The following is a 25,782-nucleotide window of genomic DNA, read 5'->3' on the forward strand; positions in this document are numbered from 1 at the left end:
GTTCTCTCCGGATGGGTTGAAGCCTTCTCTTCACTTTGCTGCTCTCTAACAAACCCTTAGCTTGAATGTCAATCTTAACCCTCTCCCTGAACAATAACGACACATCTCTTAAAGGAGATTCTTCACCATCAATGTCCTTCATGAGGTTTTGCATTCTTGTGTCAAAGCCCAGTCTATGGCCTGTGTCTCTAATAGGAAATATATGGATCTAAAAGGCGAGGACTGGGAGCAACAGAGGCTTCTAACTCACCCGGGAATCCATGCTTCTTCATATGTCTTTAGAGTCTACTTGTCTAATGTCCTGGATATTAGAGAGGAGAAAACAAGAGTCTCAGTGTACTTGAAGCCATGGCAATCAATTTAGATTCCTTAGGCCAAGAAACTGGTGTTTGACCCCAGTCCTCAGGACGGGGTTAGGGGTGGCTACGTAACCATAACGATGACATAAAGGAGTACGTTCAGCACATAGGAGGCCCTTGTATGGCCATGTTCGGGTTTAATGGAAAGTGGGAAAGCACAGTTCACACAATGGAGCGGTGACTAACTAGGGTCCCACAGCCCAGAAGTGACAGGACTGAGGTGAAGCTAGACTGAGTGGCAAAGGGAAACAACGCGTATTAGTTGTGTGATCTTGGGACGGATTATGTGTATTGGGGCTAAGGATTGTGTTCCTTTTCTATCTTTCTTCAAGAACTGTGACAACAGACCCAAGAAGCAGCTATACCCAGATGGTGTAAATGCACTTTGAAGAGTGAGTGCATCTAATCAGTAGCAGCTCGGTGAGGCCCATCAATGTTTCCTGGCACTTTGGCACCCGTTCCTCAGCTGTTGGTCATTGGCAGTTGTTGATAGCATTTCCTGTCATTTAGCCTTGGTCGGTCCGTCATTCAAGAGGCTGTATTGTTTTAGAGACTTATTTATTTTTATATTATATGTAAGGTTGGTTTGTCTGCACGTATATATGGGGACCACATGAATACAGTGTCCACAGAAGCCAGAAGTGGGCATTAGAACTGCTGGGACTAGAGTTAGAGAAAGCTATGGGCTGCTGTGTGGTACTGGGAATCGAACCTAGGTCCTTGTCTTAGGGTTTCATTGCTGTGAAGAGACACCATGACCATGGCAACTCTTAGAAAGGACAGCATTTAACTGGGTCTGGCTAATAGGTTCAATCCATTATTATGGTGGAAGCAACATCCAGACAGGCATGGGGCTGGAGGAGCTGAGAGTTCTCCGTCTTGTTCTGAAGGAAGCTAGGAGGAGGGTCTCAAAGCCCATCCTCACAGTGACACACTTCCTCCAGCAAGGCCACACCTACTCCAATAAGGCCACACATCCTAATAGTGCCACTCCCTGGGCCAAGCATAAACAAACCACCACAGTCCTCTGGAAGAGCAGTCAGTCCCTTTAACTGCTAAGCCATCTCTCCAGTCCCAGTGGCTATGTTCTTTCATAAGCCTGCATGCTATATGTACATAATGAGTTGGCTTCTCTTACTGCCTCATAGCATGCAGTTGTATGCTATGTACTCTTCTGTCTTAGAGCTATTCACACGTTTTGGCTATAAGAAATAATGGCAATTTAGCACTCCTCCTGTCTCTGACAATATTAACAGATTGATTTCTGATGACCCTTAGACACCGGCATGGAATTATTGTGTCATATTACACATGGATGCTTTAGGACAGTAGATACAATGGTTTTCTAAAGTGCTTTCTAGGTGCAATACACACTCTATGTTCTCTCTGTAGTTTGGTAGCCCCACCCCCACCCCCGAAACCCCAACACTTAACTCAAGAACTAGGGTCAATCACCCTGTCAGCGGGCAGACTCCTTTCTTGGCTGACCCACTTGTGGCATGAGGAGTCTAAACTGCCTACTGGGGCAAAGCACACCGACATGATAATTTTCTCTTCTCTAAGATCCAGGGAGTGGGAGGCACAGCCCTTTGATGCGAGCATAGCCCTGTGTTGTCTTCTGGGAGCATCACCAGTTTCTTCAACTTTCAGCAAGGAACTGAGTTGGGGTTGATTTCTGCTTATGGCAAGAGGGAGGGGTCATATTTCAATATGGAAACCAGTAGATGTGTTGATTTGCTCTCATGGTTTCTTCTTCCTTCTCACTTTCCTTCGCCTCCTCGTCCTCCTCTTCAATGTCAGGCTCAAGCCTCGTGCATACAGAATGTTCTAGTTTTCTTCTTGTTGATGTGATAGAATACTGACCAAAAAAAACCATGTTGGTGGGGTGATGGTAGTTCTTATCTTATAATGGTCCATGTAATGCCACCTATTAGTGGCTCGCTCCTCCATGTTGCTTAGCTACCTTTCTCACACGACTCAGGCCTATCTGCCGCAGTAGGATGAGCCCCCTCCAAAACTGACTCCCAGACATGCTCACAGGCCATTCCAATAGACACAATTCCCCAGTTGAGGTCCCCTCCCCGACCCCTGGCTGGTGACCCTGAGTAGTTCCCCATTGATAGCTGAGGTGAACTATGACGCTAAGCAAGGTTTCTACCTTATTAATCTACATCCACTCTCGGACTCTTTGTTTTAAAGACAGTAGATAAAAGTTCTCCCCTGCCCTCTCTAGCCTCCAACAGCATTGTTCAAGGTTTTATGTATTTATTTTTCTAATAATAGAACTTTGGTTCTCAGCATATAATTATATTGTTAAGTGGCAGAACTTCATGTGATTTTGGTATTACCCATTCATTTATTCTGAGGAAACCTAATGTTTAATAAGCAGGTTCTTCTATACACAGGTTCACTTTATTAATGATGTTTTAAGACAGAGCGACTTGGTTGACTGACGCTTACAGGAATAGTACGGAGGTAAGTGGTTCAAGCCTGTTAAGAAACTTCTGGGTTGGGGATTTAGCTCAGTGGTAGAGCTCTTGCCTAGGAAGCGCAAGGTCCTGGGTTTGGTCCCCAGCTCCGAAAAAAAAAACCAAAAAAAAAAAAAAGAAAAAAGAAACTTCTGAGGCGGAGCCTGGAGACTTGGGCTTCTGTGCTAGCTGCTTGAGAGACCGAGGAGGAAGTCTGCCATTTGAAGGCCAACATGGGCAACTTAGTGAAGCCTCGGACTTAGGAAGAGGTACAGAGTGCTGGGATATAGCTCGGTGGTAGAGCCCTCTGCTGGTGAAGCCTAGTACTGCAACAAACTAAAGAAAAGACGGAATGAACTTCTGTGATCCTGGTATGGTCGAATCTCTGCATCTAGGTGGATGCCTAGCCACACACTCTTTCCAGTAGGCGCGAAAGAAGAGATTCATGCCAACAACGTGAAGGGCATCGCTTGGGAGTTGCTCGCTCCTACTTCTGTAGAAAGTGACAGGCTCTTGCTGCATCCTGTTGACATTCAACTTTGGAGCTGTGCCATTTTCCCATGATGCCCGGGAAAGGCAGTCATTCCTTGGGATGGTCAATAACCCTCAGGAATTTGGGGTTCTGTTACTAAGGGAAAGAGTGAACAAGTATTGGAACAATGGCCAAAGTGCCGTCATTAGTGGCAACACGCTGGGATTTTTAGACAGGGACACACAGCCTTCCAGAGAACCCAACACTGCCTTTTGAAAAGCTTCGTGGTGTCAATTCTTGATCTGTAGACCCTTCTTTAGGTATATGGGCACTGTCAGGACCATGTGTGCACATTCAGGCACATACTTGTGTTCTTTTATTAGGAAATGAAACTTTTAATGCTGTGTCCTTTGGTCTTCTTGCAGTTGTCACATAAGCTGGGTTTAGAGGTTGCTACTAGTGAAACAGTTTCTAAAGCACCTTTAGTCTTTCCTCTGCTGATTTCACAGAGGGAGTTTCTTGTTTCTTTTTCTCATCGTCTCCTGCCTCCCTCCCCGTCTCTCTTGTGTCTCACCCACCCCACTTCTCCTCTATCTTCTGTTGTGCTGGCGTGTGCCCTCTCCAGATCCGCTACTCGTATTTTGACAAGGAGTGAGTCAAACAAGGAAAAGAGAGGAAGGACGAGTGATGTCTCCTTTGTGTATTTTTAAAACTTTTATTATGTTTTTATACACAAGTAATACATGTTCATTGTAGAAAAATTAGAAAACACAGAAAAGCAAAAAGAAAAAATAATCACCCCCTAATCTCACTACTCATGGATAACTGCTACTAACATTGTAGTGTATGGCCTTCTAGCTTTCTTAGGCATATATATATTATATATATACATACATAGATATATTTATATGTGATTTTCTTTTTTTTTACAAATATCGTATCATACTATACATACTGTTTCATAACGTGATTTTTTTCATTTATGTTGTCAACGTCATTGTTTATTCCCTGAAAAAATTATACAGATACTTCATGCTCACTGTGAAAAAGTCAGGAACCACAGATATGCAAAAAGAAAACACGATTGCTCCAAATCTCACCTCCCAGAGAGAAATGCTGTTGTCGCATAGGTGAACACCCTTTCAGACTCTTTAATGCACACGTATGTAGGTATGTTTGTGAGATGGTGATTCTCTAGAAATTCTCCAACAGCCTCCTCTTTAACAACATGAATCGCACATTTATATATATGCATGGTGTGCATTCTCAGTTGGTGCACAGCATCCATTGAAAGGATGTGCTGTATTTAACCATATAATGTAGACATATTTACAAAATGCCCTTTCTTGTATGACTTTTAAAACAACGAATAAATGCATCTTAGCTCATGTTTTTAACATTAAATGATATAATAAACTTGTGTACTGTGTTTATATGTATGTGTGCGTGTATGTGTACACACACACACACACACACATACACACACATACACACATGTCACAGAGTGCATGTGGAGATCAGAGGAAAGAGTTCCCTCCCACCGTGTGAATCCAGGGGTTCTAATTTGCTTGGCAGTAAGGGCCTTTTCATGCTGAGCCATCTTGCTGGCCTTTTGCTGAGCTTTTAAGAAGAGAATTTCCTCAATGTGAGATTACTAGGCATGTATGAAAAAAAAACCCACAGTGCCAAGATATTTCTCAGAAAGGTCAGATCAGTCTATACTCCTGTCGACAATAAGAGAATGTTTATATTTCAAACTTCCTCAAGGTTCCCGGAAGTTTATCAATGCATATGTCTTTCTGAGTTGTTTGTACCTGAAATTTTTGCCACTAGTTTATTCAAATGTGTTCAATGTTATCAGGGGATTATTTGAGTGTACGGTGCATTGCTATCTTGAATCCTGACCTCAAACTGGAAAGTTTGATTTGTTTTTTCCCTCTGAATTTCAAAACATTTTTGCCACTCGCTCACGATCTACTCATTCAATGAGTATGTTTTCAGTATTTGGCTTGTATACAGCACCATGCTAGGAGCTGAGGAAACAATGTTAAGCAAAGTGTATGTGATTGATGCCTTTTGTATTTTCAATTTAGTGGGACATACAGACAATCACACAAGCAGTCATGGGGAAAGTACAGGTCTTGTAAACCATAGCGACTTCCCGAAGTGCTGGGTTCCTTCACATAGTAGAGGTCTAATCTCTTTCTTGCATGCATTGTAAATATTATTTTCTTTAAATTTGGCTTGTTTACTGTATAGGAGTTTTACATTCTTTTAAAAACTGGTATCAGTCCACCCCTCTTTTCTTTCTCACTTTGGTATTATGCTTAGAAAGGCTTTGATTACCACACTGAAACAACATCTTCACCAATCCGGATGGCAAGTATTTATCATTTTGTCTTCTTTGTTTTAAAATAGGAATTCTTATTTCATCTAGAATTTATTTTGATTAAACTATAGACCTAAAATTGCACCCAGGAGAGGTTTACTAGTTATTTCTACATAACTTAATTATCCAGACTTTTCTCAGATTTGAAATGTAGTGTTCTCAGTTATTTTATGTCATTGGATCTATTGTGGTTGATGTAGTTACCTGTGAGAATTTACTGTGAGGTCAACATAGTATGACTGCTTTTCCTTATTTTACCTTTAGTTACGGGAAAGGTAAGCATATTCTGTGGCAATATTTTAGAACAAAAGGAGAACACAGATATTGCTTAGGCACGGATGTGTGGGGAAGGGATTTAAGCTGCACGGTAATTCTTAATTTTCTCAACCCTGAGACTTTCACAGTCTGGAAGTCGTCGCGGGCTCCTTGTTAATCAGGCCCACTGGCAGGTTTTCTGGAATAAATAAGGTGCCTTGCTTATTTGCTTTGGTCTTTCTGAAGCTCAGCTTCCACTAGGTGGCAGTCTTGCCTAAATCTGAGCATCCTAACGGTTCACAGGAGTAGGAAGGAACACACCAGCTTGAGAGTGCACCCCCCCCCCCTCCACCACACCACCATTAGGGCCCTTCTGCTTCTTCAGCTTGCTTTGTACCCCATTAATGAATGGGACACAGCGCAAGTTTGCAGTGAGTCTGTGTCTAGACGCCGAATATCAGTGGTCAGACTTTAAAGTGATACTTTGGCCTGAAGGTTACGTCATGTGTCTTTCCCAAAAGAGTCTTTGAGCTTAGCCCCAACTGATTTAGAGCCCAGAAATGTGATTTTAAACAAAACATTTGCGCTAGAGTTCAGATGATGTTTACTTTCTTTAAACATGGCGATGTTTTTCAGGTTTCTCACAAAAAAGAAAAAAAAACATATACTCATTATAATTTGCAGGAAAGCCTAAAATAGAATATAAAAAGTATGGTGATAAAATGAGTGTGTGTCACAAAAGGGTGCCATATTTTCCTGTTTGTATACATGGGTTTGTGAGAGAATACTCAGTGTTTTCCTCAGACCCCTACCGATCGACTGGCTGCTTCTGTTGAGTTCAAAGACCGTTTCCCTCAAGGAGCAGAGGCAGTAGAACTTTAGCTCATGGACCCACACCAGAGGAAGTCCTTGGGCAGGTAACAGGAGAGAGGGGCAGCTCCTACTGGATGTACTCAGCATATCCAAGGGGAGGGGTGAATTGCCCAGGGCAACCGTGAGCTAATGTAGTTATCAGAACCTTGATTATTAATGCTGCTTTAGGACCTGCTACTAAAAAAACATGTGTAAATCTTGGAGGGTGTCTATCTATGGGAACTATAAAACCGAGCAAAGATTGGAAACCAGGCACTGAATAAAACATAAGGTGGTTGACTCTATTACCTCAGATATGGAAAGTCTAGCTAGGTAATTAGGCAAATTCCCATCTCCATGAATAGCTACGGCCTTCTCAGAAACGGAGGTGAGACCTGAATTTTTTTTTTTTAACAGTCTTCAGTTGTACAAAGGACATTTGCACAGAAGGTGTTGTCGCCACGCTGAGACTAAGGAGAGAGCTGGCACAAATGAACGAAGCAGGAGAGGCTGAGGTCAGGCATCCACAAGAGCGTGCGCTGTGCGCCTCAGGCTTTATCAGTTTAGTACGTTTGCGTGGGTTGCTAGGAACGAGGCTGGAGTTAAGCTTTCAATCCAGTCAGGGTGTGGGAGATAACAGAGACAGGAGCTGAGATGGTGCCGATTTAGAAATAACGGCTCATAAATGATAAAATGAGATAACCTTGGAGTTTATGTCATTTGAAATGACCTGCGATCAGGAGAGAGGAGTGAGTTTTATTCAAGATGGCGGGCCAGGAGTGTTGGGAGTAGTTCCTGGTAAGGAGTCTTCAAACAGCACATTCTTTCCACTGTTTCACGAACATTCCATTCAGAAAGCTGTATGTAACTTATAGCTTGTCAAAGGTCCTTCTCTTACTGAATCCAGTCACACCAGTAACAGTACACTAGCTAACAACTTCGTCCTGCAGAGCTGGGTTGGGGGTGGGGTGGGGCAAGAATATGGCGGACGGCAACTGGTGGATTGAAATGTAGACCTACGATAGACTTGGGAGACCTCTTCCACGCCTGAATTCTTTCACTTTTGATACATAAAGATAGGAGAAAATTCCAAGTGCTGTAGATTACCTTTGTAGATTTTAGGTTGAACTCTGTGAAATTGCTTGTTTTATATAATAGATCAAAAACAGTCAAATACCAGCCATTTCACAGAATTCAACCTAATACAATAATTGTCCACGCTCTTTCCCTCTTCCAGAAGGTGAAAGGCTTTAAAATATTTAGTTTTTAGGCCAGAGTATTAATGTACAAATAAGCGCTCCCCAGGGCTGGGATTAAAGTCACTTACAGGCAACTAATCTGTCCCTCTTAAGATTGGACACCAGTGCCTCCAGTCTGACTTGGAGATCTTTCAGGGCAGGGAACAAAAGTGCAAAGACTCCTGGGGAATTCCATCCCGGGAAAGGGCCAAAGGAAGGACAGGAGGAACTAAAACAGGATTTGTAGCATATTACAAGTTTGTGGGAAATTGAGCGCAGCAGAGCCATGAGCAGGACAACACAGCGTGTGGCGCCCTCTTTTCTAAGATACAGTATTGCTTAATGTGTCCTGCTCTCAAGAGTCCAAGCATAAGACAAGACACAGAGTGCACGTTGGAAAAGTCATATCTGCATAGTCATCTAAAATGAGACAAGCTAAGCTTAACTAAAACATCTTTTTTTTTCATTCATAATGTAAAATGTTAAATAGTTTTATGATCTGAGCTAATTCCAGCATGCCTATAAGATTTAACACTATGCTGATGTGCGGACCCATGCTTCAGGTTTCAATCCAAACAAAATGTGATAATATTCAATTTTACATCTGAGGGTAATTGTATAGGTTACTACACCATTTCTTAACTGGATAACTTCATTTCTTTTTTTCAAGAAGCTTAAAAAGACACCATTGGATTAAAAGAAAGTTAGTTGCCCATATGCATTGTTCGAAGATAGTAGGATTACTGTGTATTTACAAAATGTATTTTTCATATATGATTCTGTTGTATTATAAATTAAGATTTTTTTTACGTTGACACTTAGAGATTCTGACAGAATGGAAGACTAAATGTAAATGAGTGAAGAGAAAGCTACACATGAGGTGGTGTGTGTTTGGTTATAATATTCCTAATGATACTCATAGATTGGATTCTTGAACAGTTCTGCTGTTTTAAATAGATTTCTATGTTTAGAGACGTCTTTTATATCTGATAAATTGTTAACATATCAGCAAGAGTTACAGATATACTATTATATGCGAAATATTTTTTTCTGTATAATACATTTAAAAAACCTTTATATAATTTAAAAATCATAATTCTTGCATCTGTCATGGCATGGTTCAGAGCAGACATGCACAATGTCAACTTTTTAAAAATCCCTCTAAAAACAGGCTGCGCCTCTTTGAATCTGTTCTTTTTTTTTTTTTTTTTTCCTCTCCTTGATGGCAGCTGCTTTCAAGTGTGAAATCATTTAAAAGGGCGGGGAGAGGCAGATAAAAGTAATAAGGAAGCCTAGAAAACGTGGTCAAAACCATTCTCAGTGTTCTGCGGTGTGGAGGTCTTCCGGTTCTGTGGTGTTTTTCAGGTGATCTTGGCGGTGAGTTTCCAGAAGACCCACCTAGCTGGAGACAAGACAACATAACCCGAAGAACCTTCTCTTCCGTCTTCTGACCATGGGGTAGGGAGTTAGATTCAGAAGGCTGCTGTCATCTGCGATGGGACAGAGCGTGCACAGGAGTGAGTTACAGACAAAACAATCTGCTCATTATGAGGTGGCTTTAAAAACCCACCATCTGTCTACCACGTTTTAAACCTCAGCCATGTTGGACCAGGTAACGCTGTGTTGTTGGAGGCTATCTCGAGCATTGGAGGACTTCATTAACCCTTTATTGTTAGAGGCTATTCCCCCTCCCTGAAGGACCTCATCAGTGTTCTTGGTGTGGCCTGGGACAAAAAACTCCAAGGCTGACAATCGCTGGTTACAATTAAGTTGAAACTGCTCAGAGATAGCCTTTCAGTTGGGAGATGTTTCACACACCTTAATAGAAACAATCCAGCTCCCAGTAAGCTTGTCTTGTCTTCTAAACCCACCTTCTGTGACCCTCATCTGTCACTCAACCTCACTAAATTCCGATGTCCTTAAGTATAAATTTGGGACATCAAAATTAATAGTGAGTGATACTTACCGTAAGTGAAGATGAAATGGAAAAAAACTTAAAAGCAGTTTACTCTGAGGGCAGCTGAGTGCCTCAGTTAAATAGATAATTAGTAACTATTTTCCCTTACATGGGACAATTTTCTTGGTTCCATTCAATTTTCTTCTTGTCTTAGAAGTTTATGCTATATTCTGTTGTGTCTTTCCATATATATATATAATTTGATCACACATTGTCTTAGTTACAGTTTTATTGCTGTGAAGAGACATCATAACCATGGCAATTTATATAAAGGAAAACATTTAATTGGGGCTGGCTTACAGGTTCAGAGGTTTAGTCCATTATTATCATGGTGGGTAGCATGACAGCACTTCCTCCAAGAAGGTCATCCCTCCTCTCTCTCTATACACACACACACACACACACACACACACACACACACACACACACACACACACACGTGTGCATGCCTGTATGGTATATGTATGCATGTATGTGTGTGTGTATGTATGTATGAATGTATGTATGTATGTATTCTGGTCAGATTGATAAATATTGAATCAACACTTTGAGGGTCAAAATTTTAGGGTGAAAAACAAGCAGAGAAAGAAATGAACCAGTAGATTAATTTGCTCTTCTGAGCTGAGCTTTTAAAACCTACTGCGGTCTAGAAGAGAAGCAATAGGGAGGCCCTGGGAGAGCAGTATTGGCCAGCATGGGTCTCAGAGGCTACAGGCAGAGTATAGGCTGGGAATTGCCAGCAGGGGTGGGGCTAGCACAGGGGCGGAGCTAGCACAGGGGCAGAACTAGCATAGGGGCGGAGCTAGTACACAGTCTTGGGTCTTGGTGTGACAAAAGGGATGGTTGGCATTGATGAAGGCCAGGTGGCTTTTCAGAATGGGGTTGAGGGGCTCCCCTTTCCCATTTCCAACTTTCAAGAAAATAGAACCTTGGCAGGGCCATTCTCCAAAGTTAGGTGAAGGCGTGGATGCCGGGAGGGAGGCTCACTATATTAAGGAACTGGTTTGTAGTTGACGTTTGCTTTTCTTTGTTACAGAGACTAGATGTTCAGGACAAAAATAAACCCTGACTTCCTGAGTCTCTTATAAAACTATTTCATCCAGGTACCGGAATCCCCTCACCTTCCCTTAAGTCTCCTCTGTGTCAATATGTCCTATTTATTAGCAAATGAGTTCTGACCACCCAAACTGACAGGGATCAATGGCGATAAATTTAGCTGTGCCTTGAGAAGCATGTTTAAACCAAAAAACAAAACAAACAAACAAACAAAACCAAAACCCAAAAAACAAACAAACAAAAAACCAGATGTCCAGGTAGGCATAGCAAATGACCTTAACATGGTCACCTTTCTTGTCTCTTGTAAAACTCAGATTCTTCAAGCATGGACAAAGACAGGTCCATTTATGTTCTTTTAATTGTGAGAAAATAATTTGTAATTATCCAGGCCACTGTCTTTTGAGAGCTCAGACTACTGTCTCTACCTTCTATATTTAACTTGTCTCAGAAGAGCTAAGACGCTGGAGGAAATGCAAGGCCCTGTGCCTGAGCACGGGCATCACTGTGCAGAGGGGCCATCACAGGCAAATCATGTTTTTAGAACAGAGAGAAATCATACATAAATACATAACTCAGGTTTTTGTCATTTCTGGGACTTTTATTTTAACTACAAAATGGTCAGTGAACTCAATCTAACGGGATAGGGCTTTGAAGGGTAGCTAGCTCACGCTCTCTTTAGATAATGACAACCCTTCCTGAAATTCAAGCTCGCTGGCAAGTCAGGGCTTTTTTGAAGCAGAGTCATCAAAACGAGGAAGATATTTATAGATAACAAAGATCCCCCCTCTCTCTGACTTGTAATATCTACCATTTAAATTCCTACATCTCATTTCCCACCACACAAGGAAGTGTCTGCTGTACATTTACGAAGGAAAGTACGTCGGCACCTACTGTTATCACAGGGGTGTCCTGCTATCTTTTTTATGTTAAAAGCACAGAGGTGAGATTTTCACCATGACTCTTGTTTACTCATTACAGTAAATAAAAAAGCCCTTTCTGTAGAAGAGCCTTGTATTCCTCCCATCCCACCTTCTTTGTAAGTGTGTATGTTTCATATAGGATATACATACATGTATGTGCAGGGTATCTATGCTGCATAGATATGTGTACACATGCATATGGGTCACTTACAAGTGGTCATAGTCTAAAGTGGATGGGAAAATGCTGACACTAGGCAAAGGCCATGTTACTGATTGAGGATGGCTACTGGCTTGGGTGTCTTTGACGTGCATTTGTGTCTCCTTTGTCTAGACTACAGCTTTTCGCATCATCACCGTGTATGGAGGAGAAGCAAGAGCTTGGAAATACTTGCACAATTTGGAACAGCTTTAAAGGATGACAACGGCTGCAGTAAGTTCTAAGGTTCAACAAATTAGCAAAGATGGACAGACGGTTTGATGCTAGCTCAACTCCAGGCAAAGACATCCTGCAGCATGGACTGACATCTCGCCTGATTTCTGAGGGGCTGCCGAAATAATGTGAACCAAGTGCAACATTCCCTGACTCTGCTTAAACTCTCTGGGCAAGTCTAGTGGACTCGTTAGGGAGTTGCTGGTCTTTACTGTAAATGAATGTTTGAGTGTGGCTTTTTACGGCTTTCCCCCAAAGTGCACAATTTCACAAAACCATAACTAAAGAGAGCTTGAAAAATGAAAATGGAAAGTGGGAAAGAAAATGAAGAAAAGTGGGGGAGAAAGTAAGGGAAGGGTAGAGCAGGAGCGGCCATCAAGAGTCAGTCCAAGGACCTGGGGTGGCTTAGGAAATCTGAGGCTCTTTCTCTATTACTCAGTTCTCTTCTGCTAATATTTGTTACTTTGGTATACTTTGGGAAAAATAAGAGGAACAGAATACTTAGAAGCTTCAAATGATAATCTGAGTTTAAAGCTTTGTTCTCAGACATAGTTAAGAGAAATAGCCAGAAAGGAGTTGTTGTCTTTGAAACAACTCTTCTATTGCTCCCTCTATGTATGAATATATATATATATGCGTGAATATATACATACATATCTGTATGTACATATGTGCATATACATGCATATATGCAATTATGTATTATATATATTACCTATATGCTATATTATATAATATGACAACTATATAACATACCCTTTATATAACTATATAATATACTATATATTAAAAATATATATCACATATAATGAGGCAGAGAGTATGAGAGGGAAAGGACTTAGTGGCTCTTAAATGACTGCTGTACTAGCCTCCTCTGAGCGCTTTCAATGCACAGATTACTGACTTTGCCCCCAGTTTCTTGACCAGTAGGTCTGGGGCAGAACCAGAAGAGCGGCATTTCTTAAATGCTCCTAAAGCTCCTGACTTTACAAGTCATAAGGGCAGACCTCGAGGACCACTAAGTGAACAGAGGACCTACTGAGTGCAAGGCTCTTAGGTGATGCTTAATCTGCTTGCCAACTTGGTGGGATGTAGATTCATCAAGAAAACAAATCTCTGGCTGTGCTAGGGAGGGGCTTGGTAAATGGCGTTAGTTCCAGTGGGAGGGTTTGCCCTCAAGGTGTGCACTAGTCCTCTATGGAGTCCTGGACTGAGCTAAGAGAGATGAGCATCACACTCATGCTCTCCTGTCTATGGAAACGATGTGACTGGTGTCTGCTGAGGCTTAGCAGACCTAAAAACGCCCTGTGCTTCCTTCCCCCCAAAGCCTTCCCTACTGGTATCTGCCATGCTAGATGTGATGTCCTGGAACTGTAAGCCAACAGGAATGCATCCTTCCTTCCTCCAGTTGTTTTGGTGAGGCCCTTTTGGTACAGCAATGAGGTAGGTAACTAACACGTCCTGTGCTGGGTAGTAAGGATCGTATCAAAATGGAGTTTAAAAGAAACATGACCTCTGACCTAAAAGAACTTTTCATGTCGAGCTGTGAGACTGCATTTACCAAAGCACCAGAAAGATCCAAATACGGTGCTGTGAGAATTCCCCAAGGAGAGGGGCAGAGATGTCACTCCCATGTAAAGGACATCACTCACGGAAGATTTGTGTAGGCCTTTGGTGACCATTCTTGGTCAAAAGGAATGAGAAGAACATAAGTGTTTGTTGAAGGGGAGGCATTCCGAATGAAGGGGGTAGCATGAACTCAGACAAAGAGGCACCAATGGCAGCCCTGGTCAGGTTCAAATAAATAGTCTAGTCAGGGTGGATCAAAACATTTATAAAGGAGTGGACAGCACCAACAATAACTGCTTAAAACAATCCCCGACATAGGCCCACTGTCTATTTCTTCTTTGCCTGTACGTACACTTCCCTTCCCCTGCAGCCTGCCCTCCCTAGTTGACCGGCAATCTCCCGCTCGAGATTAGCATCAGCTTTTTATTTCTAGGTACTTTCCGACTCTTCCATGCCTCTACCTCCTTTTCTGTTCCCATCAGTTCTGTCGACAATTGCCTGGCTAGATTAGCTACCTCTAATCCCATCTATCTTCCTACCATTGCTAAAAACAACCATTTATGGAAATCTTCATTTATTTATCCTTGCAGTCCCAGTTCTCTATCTCACTGAATAACCTTCCTCCTCCTGGCTTTCCTGTCCCAAATGCCAAGTCAGCAGCTTTGACCATCACCCCCAGTGACTACCTTGTGTCGAGTCCTGTGGATTGTGCGGCGTTACCCAGCCCAGTCACCCTACATAGCTAACTATTCCTTCTTGCAAACATCTTGGTTCATTTTTGCAATGTTCTTTCGGTTTTCCTCTTGGGATCCCTTTGTGAACTGGTCTGCTTTTGCTTTAAGCCTTACAGTTTTGCATTCCAGAGCATTCTCTTGGCAAATTTCCCAGGGGCAGTCTCTGCTGTGTGTAGGGCTCCAATGGCCACCACTCTGAAGATACTTAGATCTATTTCTAGCCTTCTTGGGTCATGTCTTCCCTCAATGCTACTAACTATTGACTGTCACCTCCAGGGTTCCTCCCTGCCTAAAACTATAGTCATGTTCTACCTTGAAGCCTCTTGCTTTCTTCTCTCAACTGAATAACTGATACCATTATTTATTCTGCTAGTTAAGACTGAGCCCAGATTCATCCTTGATCCGGCTTTCTCCCTCATGAATCATATCTGACCTGTCATATCTTCCTCCCTAGTTCTCTGGCATTACATAATATCTGAAGCATGTCTCATCTGGAATCCAGCTCTCGCCTCCTAACTGAATTCCATTCTGGAGCAGATTCAGTTCTTATGGATTCTAAGGCATGCTATTCAACTCCTGGATTCCACAAATGAGCAAAGATACCAACACATCCCGCAGACCTCATCAAGTCAGAATTGTAGCAAAGGTGAAACTGTCTTTCAGGCTTAATCTATTTCTGTTGATTTGTTTTGTTCTCTAACAGCACACATTTAGAAGACGCTTGTCCTTCTCTTTCCAATCTCCTTTGAGCCCTTGTTGGTAACCTTGTGGGCTCCCCACAGGTGGCTCCATTTGTAATCCATTTGACACAGCAAGCTGATCATAATTAATGAAGCTCCCTGCAGCACCGTCAATGACCCAGAATGGAGGACAGGAGGGGCACTGGAGCAGGAGAAGGGACAGCAGGCTTGGAGCCTGGAGACCTGGACATTGCCTGCAGCCCACCATGGAGATGCCACAGAACCAGGGATGCTTATTCTCCCTCTGGGTACCGGCATCTCCGAGCTCAGGCTCTAAGGGCACTGACAGAGAAGACAGTGCCCACAATGTGGGCAGCTCAGTGATGATCTAAATCCCTGCTCTTGGCCACTCTGCTTTCTTTCTTACTAAAAATCAACTTCAAGTGGACGTTTGTTGAGTAGTGAGTGGGAGGGACGTAATCCAATATTGACGCGAACCCTGGACCAGTTCCAAATGAAGAACTAAAATGGAGGCTGGGGGAGAGGAGAGTCTGAGCTGGCAGGGGTTCACATGGTCAGCAGGCCAAGTGCAAGAAGCCAGGACCATGAGTGACACCTTTCTCCCCTTTTCTGTTTCCAACACACATGCAAATAGAATAAAAACAGAAAGGAAATAAGCCAGGAAAGAAACAGATGGCTTTCTATAATGGTTTTCAACCAGTTAGAATTAGCTTTTGAGAACAAGGGTCTACGGGAAAGAACCGGAATACATTTTCCACGTGTTACCCCATTCCCTGTACACCTTAAGTCAGACCTGCAGAAGGTACAGACTACCAGTCCAGGGACCTTCTGTGGTCATCTCAGTCTGTGCGGCCAGAGATAAGAATCTGGATGATTTTTAAAATGAATTGAATGGCACGGCCTTATGTATCTGTCAAAAAAAATGTCCCCAGAGCTTGTTTATCCTTCCCTCAGGGCCCGTCTGCCCCCTTCCTCCAATTCTCACAGCTCTCTGCCCACTGCCGGCACACTGACAGCACACTGTGAGTGGAGGCCACGTTGCTAAGTGTCTGTATTTCTCCACAAAACGAAGGTGCCTGGATTTCCAAAAGTCCTTTGCTTCGACTATTCTTTTTATTATTAGAATGGGCCTGAACCACCTTGTGAATAAATCAAATTTTTATTTTCCAGATGGATTCATGATTTAAGACCTCGGATTATTTACTTGGGTGATTTCTTCCCTTTAAGTTTTCACGGAAAGCGCCACCGCTTGTCGTTGTTCTTTTATTTTACAAATCCACTGAAAAGTCCCAATAAGTTTTCCGTTTATAAAATACAAAAATATTCCTATTATACCTTCTGTGATTTTGAAAGTTACCGAATTAAAATGAATTTTTCCGTTTCCCGTTAACGCACAGTTCCACCATGGCTGTCTGGACTGGCACTAGATGTGGAAGGAAGTTTTAAGATGGGTTCACACGGAAAAACACAGATTTTGTGGCATTCACAAAATTCAGACTGGGTACCCTGGGAAGTTACCCTCCTGGGAAGCTGAATGCTGCCTCAGTAAGAGGGCGGGGTAATGTCCATAGGGGAGATTGCCAAACCTATCACTCCTAATGTGTGCTCCAATTAAAGTCCCAGAGGCCTATTCTCTGACGTCAAGGCTGATTGGACACGGATACGACACATGATCTCTGCAGGCTGAGCTCTGCTTACCGATGCTTCAGAGTTCTGAGCGAGTCTGCGTGGTGTAGCAGCTAAACAATAACAAAAGTTTCCAAACACAAGGGCAAAGCAGTCCCGGGTTCCTTTCAGAACTTTATTTTCTCTCTCCCACATCCTACTCAACAAACATCTCCTTGAAGTTGATTATCAGTTGATTGCTCTTTGTAAGGTCAATGCTAGGTATGCGGTGTATCTTGCCTCTCTGAACCTCAAGCCACCGTCTGAAGTATGCGACATGGTCTCCCCTGACTCCTTGAAATTTCCAGAAGTCAAACCACTTGCCCGGGGTCGCGGCAGAGCCAGACTCTGGTTCAAGCCTAGCTTTAATGGAAGCCCTTCATCCTAAATCCACAGGCGCTTTTAGCAGCTGCTTTGTAGTCCTGTTACTATACGTCTACTTTCCCCCAGGACTGGTTCCCAGCACTGGGCCAGGCCTCTGTGAGCAGACTCTACAAGCTTACTTGGAATTACCTGTCCTGCTTCCTGCCCTGCCACATATTCGGACCCAGGCCTCCAGCACAGTGCAGCTTAAGCAGCGTCTCAGCCTTTGTCTGGTGTTCTCGCCTGCTTCCACCTCTCCACCTTCTGCTGATAGCTCTGAGCCAAGAGGCACTTCAGTTCCGCTGCCAAGTCGTCCTCCTCCTCCCTCCCCTTCACTCAGCTTCACTTGCTCCCAGGCAGACAGTATACTGCCCTCCCTCCTGCACAGGCTTTCTTTGGTAGAGGAGATGGGCGTTTTTTTTTTTTTCCTTTGCCTCTAAAGAGCCTTTCCCTGCCTCTTGGTACCACTTTCTGAAGCTAATGCTTCACTCATGGCTGCTCTAGCTAAGTCTGCTTAATGTAAAGCACTTATTATTCACTTCTCTGCGCATCTTCAGTCCTAGAGTCCTGCAAAGATTTAACAAACGTTTATTGTTTGTGCCGCGTAGTAATTCTAACTGTGCTCCAGGATCCAGATGCCCGGCATCTAATAGCTAACAAAATCAGGACCATCCCTTATTCCGGTGAATATCCCTTTACGGGTCTCTGTCAGGTTGGATCCTTTTGCATCCTCCGGAGACGAGTTCAAATCCACAGCCCGGTCATTTTACTACAATCTGTATGACTTTGGAAAAGCCGACTAACCCCCACACCTCAGTTCTCTGCAAATTAGGAAGACTAATAGAATCTTCCTAAATGATCGTTAGATTTTAATAGGAGACTGGAAATCTAGCTCAGTGGTAGACTGCCTGCCTAACATGGAAGGCCCTAACTTTGACCCCTAGTATGGGAGAAACAAACAAATGAAAAAAATTGTAATTATGTTAACAAACATAGCGGATACATGTGAAGCACTCAGGACAATGATACACCATGTGTCCCCAATTGACTTTCTATTATTCCTTTTATATAATTAAGCATGTAAATGGAGGGATATTTCTCCAGTAGTCTGTAAACCTCCTGCAGACCGGGGCCACGTTCTTGGTCCTCTTCTAGAGGCAACCCTGGTGTGGCTCTTTCCACAGTACAGGACAGGTCTGTCAGGGATGTGGGCATCCTCTTTCCATCAGAGGAAACGCACTCACCAAGACTACAGCTCCATCCACTCTCTCTAAGAAGGCTCCCTCTCTCTGTGGGAAACCCTTGCAATGTCTCGCTGAGAAAGCAACTTCCAAGTCCAACACACTCTGCCTCGAAGAGAAATCCCAAGACTCACCTTGATTTTTCAGCGGTAAAGGCATCGTTTCCCTGAGTTTGCTAAGAAGGTTTTTCATTTCTCGCATGTCTCTGCAAAAGTTGACAGAGAGAAAAATTAGCCGCGTGTTTTCCCAAGTGAAGCCTCAAGCAGTGCGTTCTATGGGACGAATGAAGGGGCGGGATTCCACATCGAATTTTACCAGTTTTACTTTCTGATAGGCACACTGAATTTACTTTGCTTTTACAGGAAAGAATATCAGAGAGGATTTGGCTCCAGTCCTTGGCATCTCTGCTTTTAGCCTGACCTGGCTGAATTCAGTGGAGAGCGTTTATAATGAGGAGAGTACTGTGGATCTACAGGGAGAGGCCAAGGACACACAACTGGAACAGTGGGCTCCTGGGGATGCATCGCTGGGGCTGCGGTCAGATGGCTGTGCCCCTGTGCAGATGCCTTGCTGTCTGTTTTAAGTCTCCCCTTGCCATGAGCAGGATTAAATGATAGCAGAGCAGTAACTGTTACAGCTCTCTTGTTGTGTGCATCAAACCCGGGGCCTCAAGAATGCCCCTATCTCTATCAGCGAACTACACACGTAGCATTTGTTTCTTTGAGAACAGGTCCTGGAGGATGGCCTTGAGTTACTGACTTGCCTACTTCAGCTTCCTGAAGATGGGAAGTGCTGAGATGGGCTTGTCCCACCAGGATGGACAAGGGACACATTCTGAGATCTCCAGAGACGAGCTCTTCATAGTAGAGATGCTGGAAGAGAGGCCACCGGGGGCCACTGATGACTTGAAGTCAATTCCTAGGACCCCACATGCTAGAAGAAAATAGACTCCCAAAACTTGCCTTTTGGCCTGCATATGTAGCACACACTTATATACACATACACACACCTGAGTGCACATAAATGAAGAGATAAATAAATTTCTTTAAAAAATATTTGTGGGGGAAGAGAATTCTAACGTTGAAGTAAAACTGTACATACAGCTACTTATGAGTCAGAGGCAGGTGGTCAGAAGCCCAGGCCTGCCTGGACTACAGAGTGAGCCAAGGCCAGCCTCAGGTACTTAGTGGGACCCTATCTCAAAACAGGTAGATAAGAAAAGGAAAATCCCCAAGTTAAAGGTTCTATATCTACTGCTCTTGTTTTAAGTTGAGGAGAGAACCACCACATAAGCTCAGATTTGAAATTTTCAGTCTGCTCCATGAAGCAGCTGTGTTTCCGGTGCTTCTCAGCAGGTTGGAGAAGCACTGTTGGGAGAGGCCACATACCCAAGCCAGGGAGGCATGACCACCCTCCATAAAGCCTCCACTAATTATCTCCAGCCGAGTCAGATGGGAGGGGAAGAACTAAGCGCATGCGCACCACTGGAGTGCAGCTCTGTTTATCACCTAAGCTCCCCCTGTATCCAAGAAGTGAACCTGATTGGGTTGACTTCCGGAATGGTCAGACACCAGTGACTTTTAAAGAGCTCCTCTAACGAGTTAAATGCCAGCCCAGTTTAAGGCGCACCGAGTACTGAGCAGAGAGAACCCTCATACCAAAGAAGTTCACCCCGGCGTGCGTTTCTTGCTGCCCCTTTCCCTCAAGCTTGCCCATCTCCCTGGACCAAAATCTGGACTAACATTCCACCCAGCAACATTGCCAGCATGGCAGGCTATCCTACTCTACACTTGGCGTCACATCTGATCAACTTTTTAAAGCATGAAGTGTGGGTCTAACTGCTGTCTGAGGTGTATGAAAAGGAAATAGTTTTGCAAATGGCTTCTGTCGCGACCATGACATTCTGACAGATGTACTCCCTTTCTCCGGGAGCAGAACAGAGAATCCTTTATTTTATAAATTAAGATACATAACTCTTTCATCATTTGTCCACACCTCTATAAAAAAGAGACAAACTTTATTGTTTGAATTACTGGATATCGGGGCTTATGCAAGTTATATTAATAGCACACGACTACACGGATGCTCCAATTTCCTATAAACATGGAATTATTTTACAACCTGAAAGTCGAACCATGATGGCTAAAACGCCGTTATGTTTTTTTCATTTCTAAAAATAAAAAAAATAAAATGTTCATTATCGTGTCAGTGACTCAGCCCCATACCCAGAGAAAACAGAGCAGATTTACCCCAGGTTCATCCGACTGCTCTGTGCTAGCTCTGAGGACATTCATAGCAAAGGGTTCAGGCATTAGCGTGAAGGCCTCATATTGGCCTCATTCTTTTTTTTTTTTTTTTAAGCTCTACAGAGTAAGTAGTATTTTCATTTCACCGTATTGATGGGCTGGGTCCTTGTTCTTATATTATTTGTGCTTTCTTTTCGCTGACGAAATAGAATCATTGTAGTTTTGTTTTTGTTTTTTCCTGTCTTGAAGGAAGTCTCTCTCTAGCAGTAAGCTGTGGAGGTCAGTGCATGAACTCATTCTGAAGGACCAGGTGCTTTGAAAAATCTATGAATTGGTCAAAACGCTAAGCAGGCTATTCCAAATACCCCACATCTAAGAATCTACTGAAGTGTCTGGATAATTTAGGTTCTTTTCCTTTAGACAAAAAGAGTGGTTTAGGAACTGGCCAATGGGTGAATTGAGATGGTAATAGTAATAGTTCTGCCTATTTCCTTCTAAAGTGCCCTGTTAGTTTTTGTTTGTTTGTTTGTTTTTGTTTTTCTGGTTCTTTCTCGTTTTGAGACCCCAAATACTGGGATTACAGCTGAGCACTGCCTTTCCTTTGCTTGGTCTCATTTCCCATGGGGATGGATGTGACACTTTGGATGAGGGAGATGGGCAGAGGTCTAGGTTCCTGAAATTGCTGTAGACCCTGCTACTGTCTGCCATAGGGTGTAGACTTCTTATGTGGCTTGAGCACTGAATGGTCCCCAAAGTTTATGAAGGCTTGGTCCCAGCTGGAGACGGTGTTGAGAGATGGTCGGACTGTGAGGGCTCTGACCTAATTGGCAGGTTAGTGCACTGATGGATCAATTATCTGATGACATTTTTGGGAAGCAGGGAAAGCTAGGAGGCAGGGCACATTTGGAGGAAAGGGAAGAAGGACCCTTGGGATGTTCAAAATGGAGTCCAAGGGTGTGAGGCTGACGGAGTGTCAAGGGATGAAGCATGAAGAAGAAGCAGGAGGAGGAGGAGGTCATATACCACCAGGGGTTGTGCCTTTGATGGCTACATCTTGTCTCCAGCCTCTCTGCTTTCACTCTGCTTCGTGGTTGTCAGGAGGTGAGTAGTATCTTCTGTCTTGGGCTCCCCACCATCCTCTCAGGCTTAAAGGCAATGGAGCCAGTGCTCATGGACTCTGTCTCCCGAAGTCAGGAGCCCAAACAGATCTTTCACCTTTGAGTTCTTAGCAGTTCTGTCGTAGTGAGAGACCCGACTACCACCTTGCTCTCTCCCCAGGTTCTCCTCTAAAGATTGGGTAGACTCCAAGTTCCCGCCAACCTAGCTGTTCTGTCAGACCATAAAAAGTTCCATTTCTCATGAATCTGAGAACCCCAAGAACACGGGCCAGAGGAAGATCAGCGTCCACTCAGGGGACATCCCACTTACCTTTCAGTGTTTTCAATATCTGTGGCCACCTGCCAGGACTGCTGCTGGCTATCTAGAGGGGATGACAAGGAGTCCTCCAGGGCAGGCGTTTCAGCATTCTCTTCAATTTTACTGTCCAGACTCTTTGCTCCCCCACTAGCTTCTTTTCCTAATGAGAAGGTAAGGAGAAGGGGGGTAAAAAAAATCAGCAATGCAATATCTCTACTCAGGATGCCTTAATAAAGACTGCTATGCTTTGAGTCAAATGCCTCATTAAGCCCAACGTCTCGCTGTGGTATGAAGCAACTGTGTGTGTGTGTGTGTGTGTGTGTGTGTGTGTGTGTGTGTGTGTGTGTCTTTGTGTATATAGTATGCTCCTACAACATTCTGGAATGATAGTTGAGGTCAATACCACCTAAAGGTGAAAACAAGTTAAGAGCATTACCTTTGATGAGGAGTTGCTTTGTAACCTGGCATGAGTGACTTCGATAACCCTCTTGGGAGCAGGGATTTAGCCTGTGAACCTAAGCTGGGTTTTTGCTCTCAGAGCCAGGCGTGAGTGTCAGGGTCAGGAGCAGGTGACACTCAGCAGGGAGAGTGGGAGCCTCCTGCTGTTATCTCTGATCCTGGACACTGACTTTCTCAGGCTACCACAGAGCATTTCCTTGGCTCTCCAATCTCCTTTAACACAGCAGCAGTCTATGTGAAGAAAATGTGGCCCAGTGATGCAGCAGTCCTGTGTTGACGTGACAGACTTATCAGCTGAAAGGCCTCATCCTGAGTGACTGCCCAGCCTTAACTAAGACTTGTGCTTGTATGACTGGTCTCAAATAAATCCCCAAACAACACTAAACATTGGTTCCACCACAAGGTGACATGAAATTAGATGGAGGATCACAGCCCTTGGTCTAGGCACATATTTTGTCATAATCTCCTATTTTACCTTGAAACTATTTATAGCCACAGAGGAATATTACTGTGGAAATGACCCACAAGGTCAGATAACTCAGCTTTCACCTACTCCGGCTTCTTTATTTCTTTATTTGCTCCTCAGTTATGTCCCAAATAAATATTTCTTGAGTATCAGATAAGTTCCAAACACTAGGCTTGGTAGTGTGTGTGTTTATGTGTGTATGTGTCTGTGTATTTTCATGTGTGTGCATGTATGTGCACGTGTCTGTGTATTTGCATGCATGTGCATGCATGTTTGTGTGAGAAAGACTGGTTTTCTCCTCCTTCTCTTCTTCCTCCTGGCTGTTTTGCTGATCTCCTCTCTCTTTTCCTCCTCCTTCGCTTCTCCTTTAGACAAGGTCTTGTTACACAGCCCTAGATGTATGGACAGTATGTAGCCCAGGCTGGCCTCAAACTCATGGCAATCCCTCTGTCTCAGTTTGCTGAGCGCTGAGATGGCAGGCACGAGCCACCAGCAGATAATAATAAAAACTATACAAAATGTTGTTGTTTACCATTGTGCAGTTTGGAGAAAAATGTCTATCTTGTGATTTATACTCTTTTACTCAACTTTATTTTTTTTTATTTTTTATTTTTTATTTATTTATTTATTTTTTTTGGTTCTTTTTTTTCGGAGCTGGGGACCGAACCCAGGGCCTTGCGCTTCCTAGGTAAGCGCTCTACCACTGAGCTAAATCCCCAGCCCCTTCAACTTTATTTTTAATATGTAGACATAGTTCTAGAGAAATCGAAATGCCTGTCATTGAGCATTTACGACGTAGAAGCTCTTAGCTGGGCCTTCACAATGCTGGTGACAAACAAACCAACCCTCACGCTTGTGAGAAGACTGGCCCCTGGGGGAAGTCTGTCCTGTAGTAACTGGTGATGGCGCTTCGTCTTCAGTCCACTAAGTTAGCAATACAAGGAGAATGGACACACCACGAAGTGGGGACTGTGCACACTTCCTCAAAGCACAGCAGCAAGGGACCCTGGAGAAGCCAGGCGAAGCATAAGCACAAGTGGACTGGTGGGAAGCTGTGATCTTTGGTGGTGTGCTTTGTGCATGTTGATCCCGGGGCAGGCAGCTTGCCTGAAGAATCGTTTCTCCCAACTTTTTGGGGGTAAATTAATTAAGCACATAATTTAGCAGGTTATCATGTCACAGTTGGAGGGCAATGACCTCTTAAAGCCATTTGCATTTGCCTTCAGACACAAGTACAGTTGTCCCGTTGCCACCACCTCTGGGCAGAGTTCATCCGTGGGCTTGAACGGGGTGACTTGGGAGAGGGCCAAGGGGCACTTCTGGGGAAAGCCCTCTACTTTTTAAACTTTGACGATGACGTGGTGAAGACATGTGTGGAATATACCTTTGATGGATGACTTCAGAGGTCTGTGGAACAAAGGTTCTTAGCCTTTCTGTGCCTCAAACTATGCATCCTTTCCCTCCTCTCCCTCGCCCGCCGTGGTCTTGCTGAAGTTCTATTGGCTACGCACAGAGATCTATGTTCAAATGAAGTTTCTCTGAGAACTCGATGGCATTGTTCTCTCAGCTTCTATTTATAGCTAGTGACGGCTTCTGTACGTGCTCTATTTATGGATCTCTGAAAAGTTGTAGGGTATAATCTTTAAACTTTTGAATCCTAAAATGGCTTCTAAATATGTCTCTGCATGAGTTCTTTTTTATGTTATCTTTTGAAGCTTGATTAGGATTTACCCTTTATTTTCAAAAATTACCTGTAAGAGGGCATCTAAAATTATATATGAATTTTACATATATTAACCATTTAAATATAAGCTGCAGGCCTTACTAATACACAGTCATAAATACTTGGTCCTGTGAAGGCTCCACTCCCAGGTGGGGAAATGCCAGGGCAGTGCGGCTGGAGGGAATGGGTGGGTGGGAGGGGGCATCCTCATAGCATCAGGGGGAGGGAGGATGGGAGAGCAGGGAACCAGGAAAGGGGGTAACATTTGAAATGTAAATACATAAAATATCCAATAAAAAAGGAAAAAGAAAAAAAAAAGAAACCCTTCCTATGGTTTGAATTTGATGCCTGGGTTTAAAGTGTCTTTGGATTTGACTTCTTTCTTTCTTTTTAGAGAACTTCTCTATCCTTTGAATTCCTTTTTTTTTTCTTCCCGGCCTTTAAAAAAAATCTGCTTGGTGTCCTCTTTTCTTTCCTTCCTCTGAAATTCAATCTGAATCGCCAGTTTGGAGACGTTCTTTAACCTTTTTGATCTGCTGAGGTCCCCCTTGTCTTGTGTTTTAGAGTTATAGGCATTGTTCTGTGTTTCCCAGGCTCTACTGTTTCCCTCTACAGTTAGTTGGAAGGGGCCATGTGATAATTACAGACAACGCCAGAACCGTCCTAAACATTCACCTATAGAATTCCCATGTTTTCTGAAAGCTGGATGAATGTCCCACCGTAACTCTGACTACATTGGACTATGCCACAAATGAATTTATTGTTCATATCTATTGAGATATAGCATTATTCCATAAAGCAAT

General features: G+C 43.4%; 1 protein-coding gene across 3 annotated transcripts in view; it reads right to left on the reverse strand.

Annotated features, from left to right (window-relative positions):
* Positions 1-3,994: 3,994 nt before the first annotated feature.
* Positions 3,995-25,782, reverse strand: part of Rgs7bp (regulator of G-protein signaling 7 binding protein) — a 97,890-nt gene continuing 76,102 nt past the window's right edge. The window contains exons 4-6 of one of the 3 annotated variants that reach the window (XM_017590705.3): positions 22,344-22,491; positions 18,804-18,874; positions 3,995-9,523 (exon numbers count right to left, since the gene is read on the reverse strand). In XM_017590705.3, the coding sequence (XP_017446194.1) occupies positions 9,432-9,523; positions 18,804-18,874; positions 22,344-22,491 (311 nt within the window). In that variant the 3' untranslated portion in view covers positions 3,995-9,431. Of the gene's footprint in view, positions 9,524-18,015; positions 18,875-22,343; positions 22,492-25,782 lie in introns of those variants that run through there. The other 2 variants (NM_001012347.1, XM_063281508.1) reach the window with 2 other exon arrangements.

Source organism: Rattus norvegicus, chromosome 2, assembly GCF_036323735.1.
Source record: "Rattus norvegicus strain BN/NHsdMcwi chromosome 2, GRCr8, whole genome shotgun sequence".
Lineage (NCBI taxonomy): Eukaryota > Metazoa > Chordata > Mammalia > Rodentia > Muridae > Rattus > Rattus norvegicus.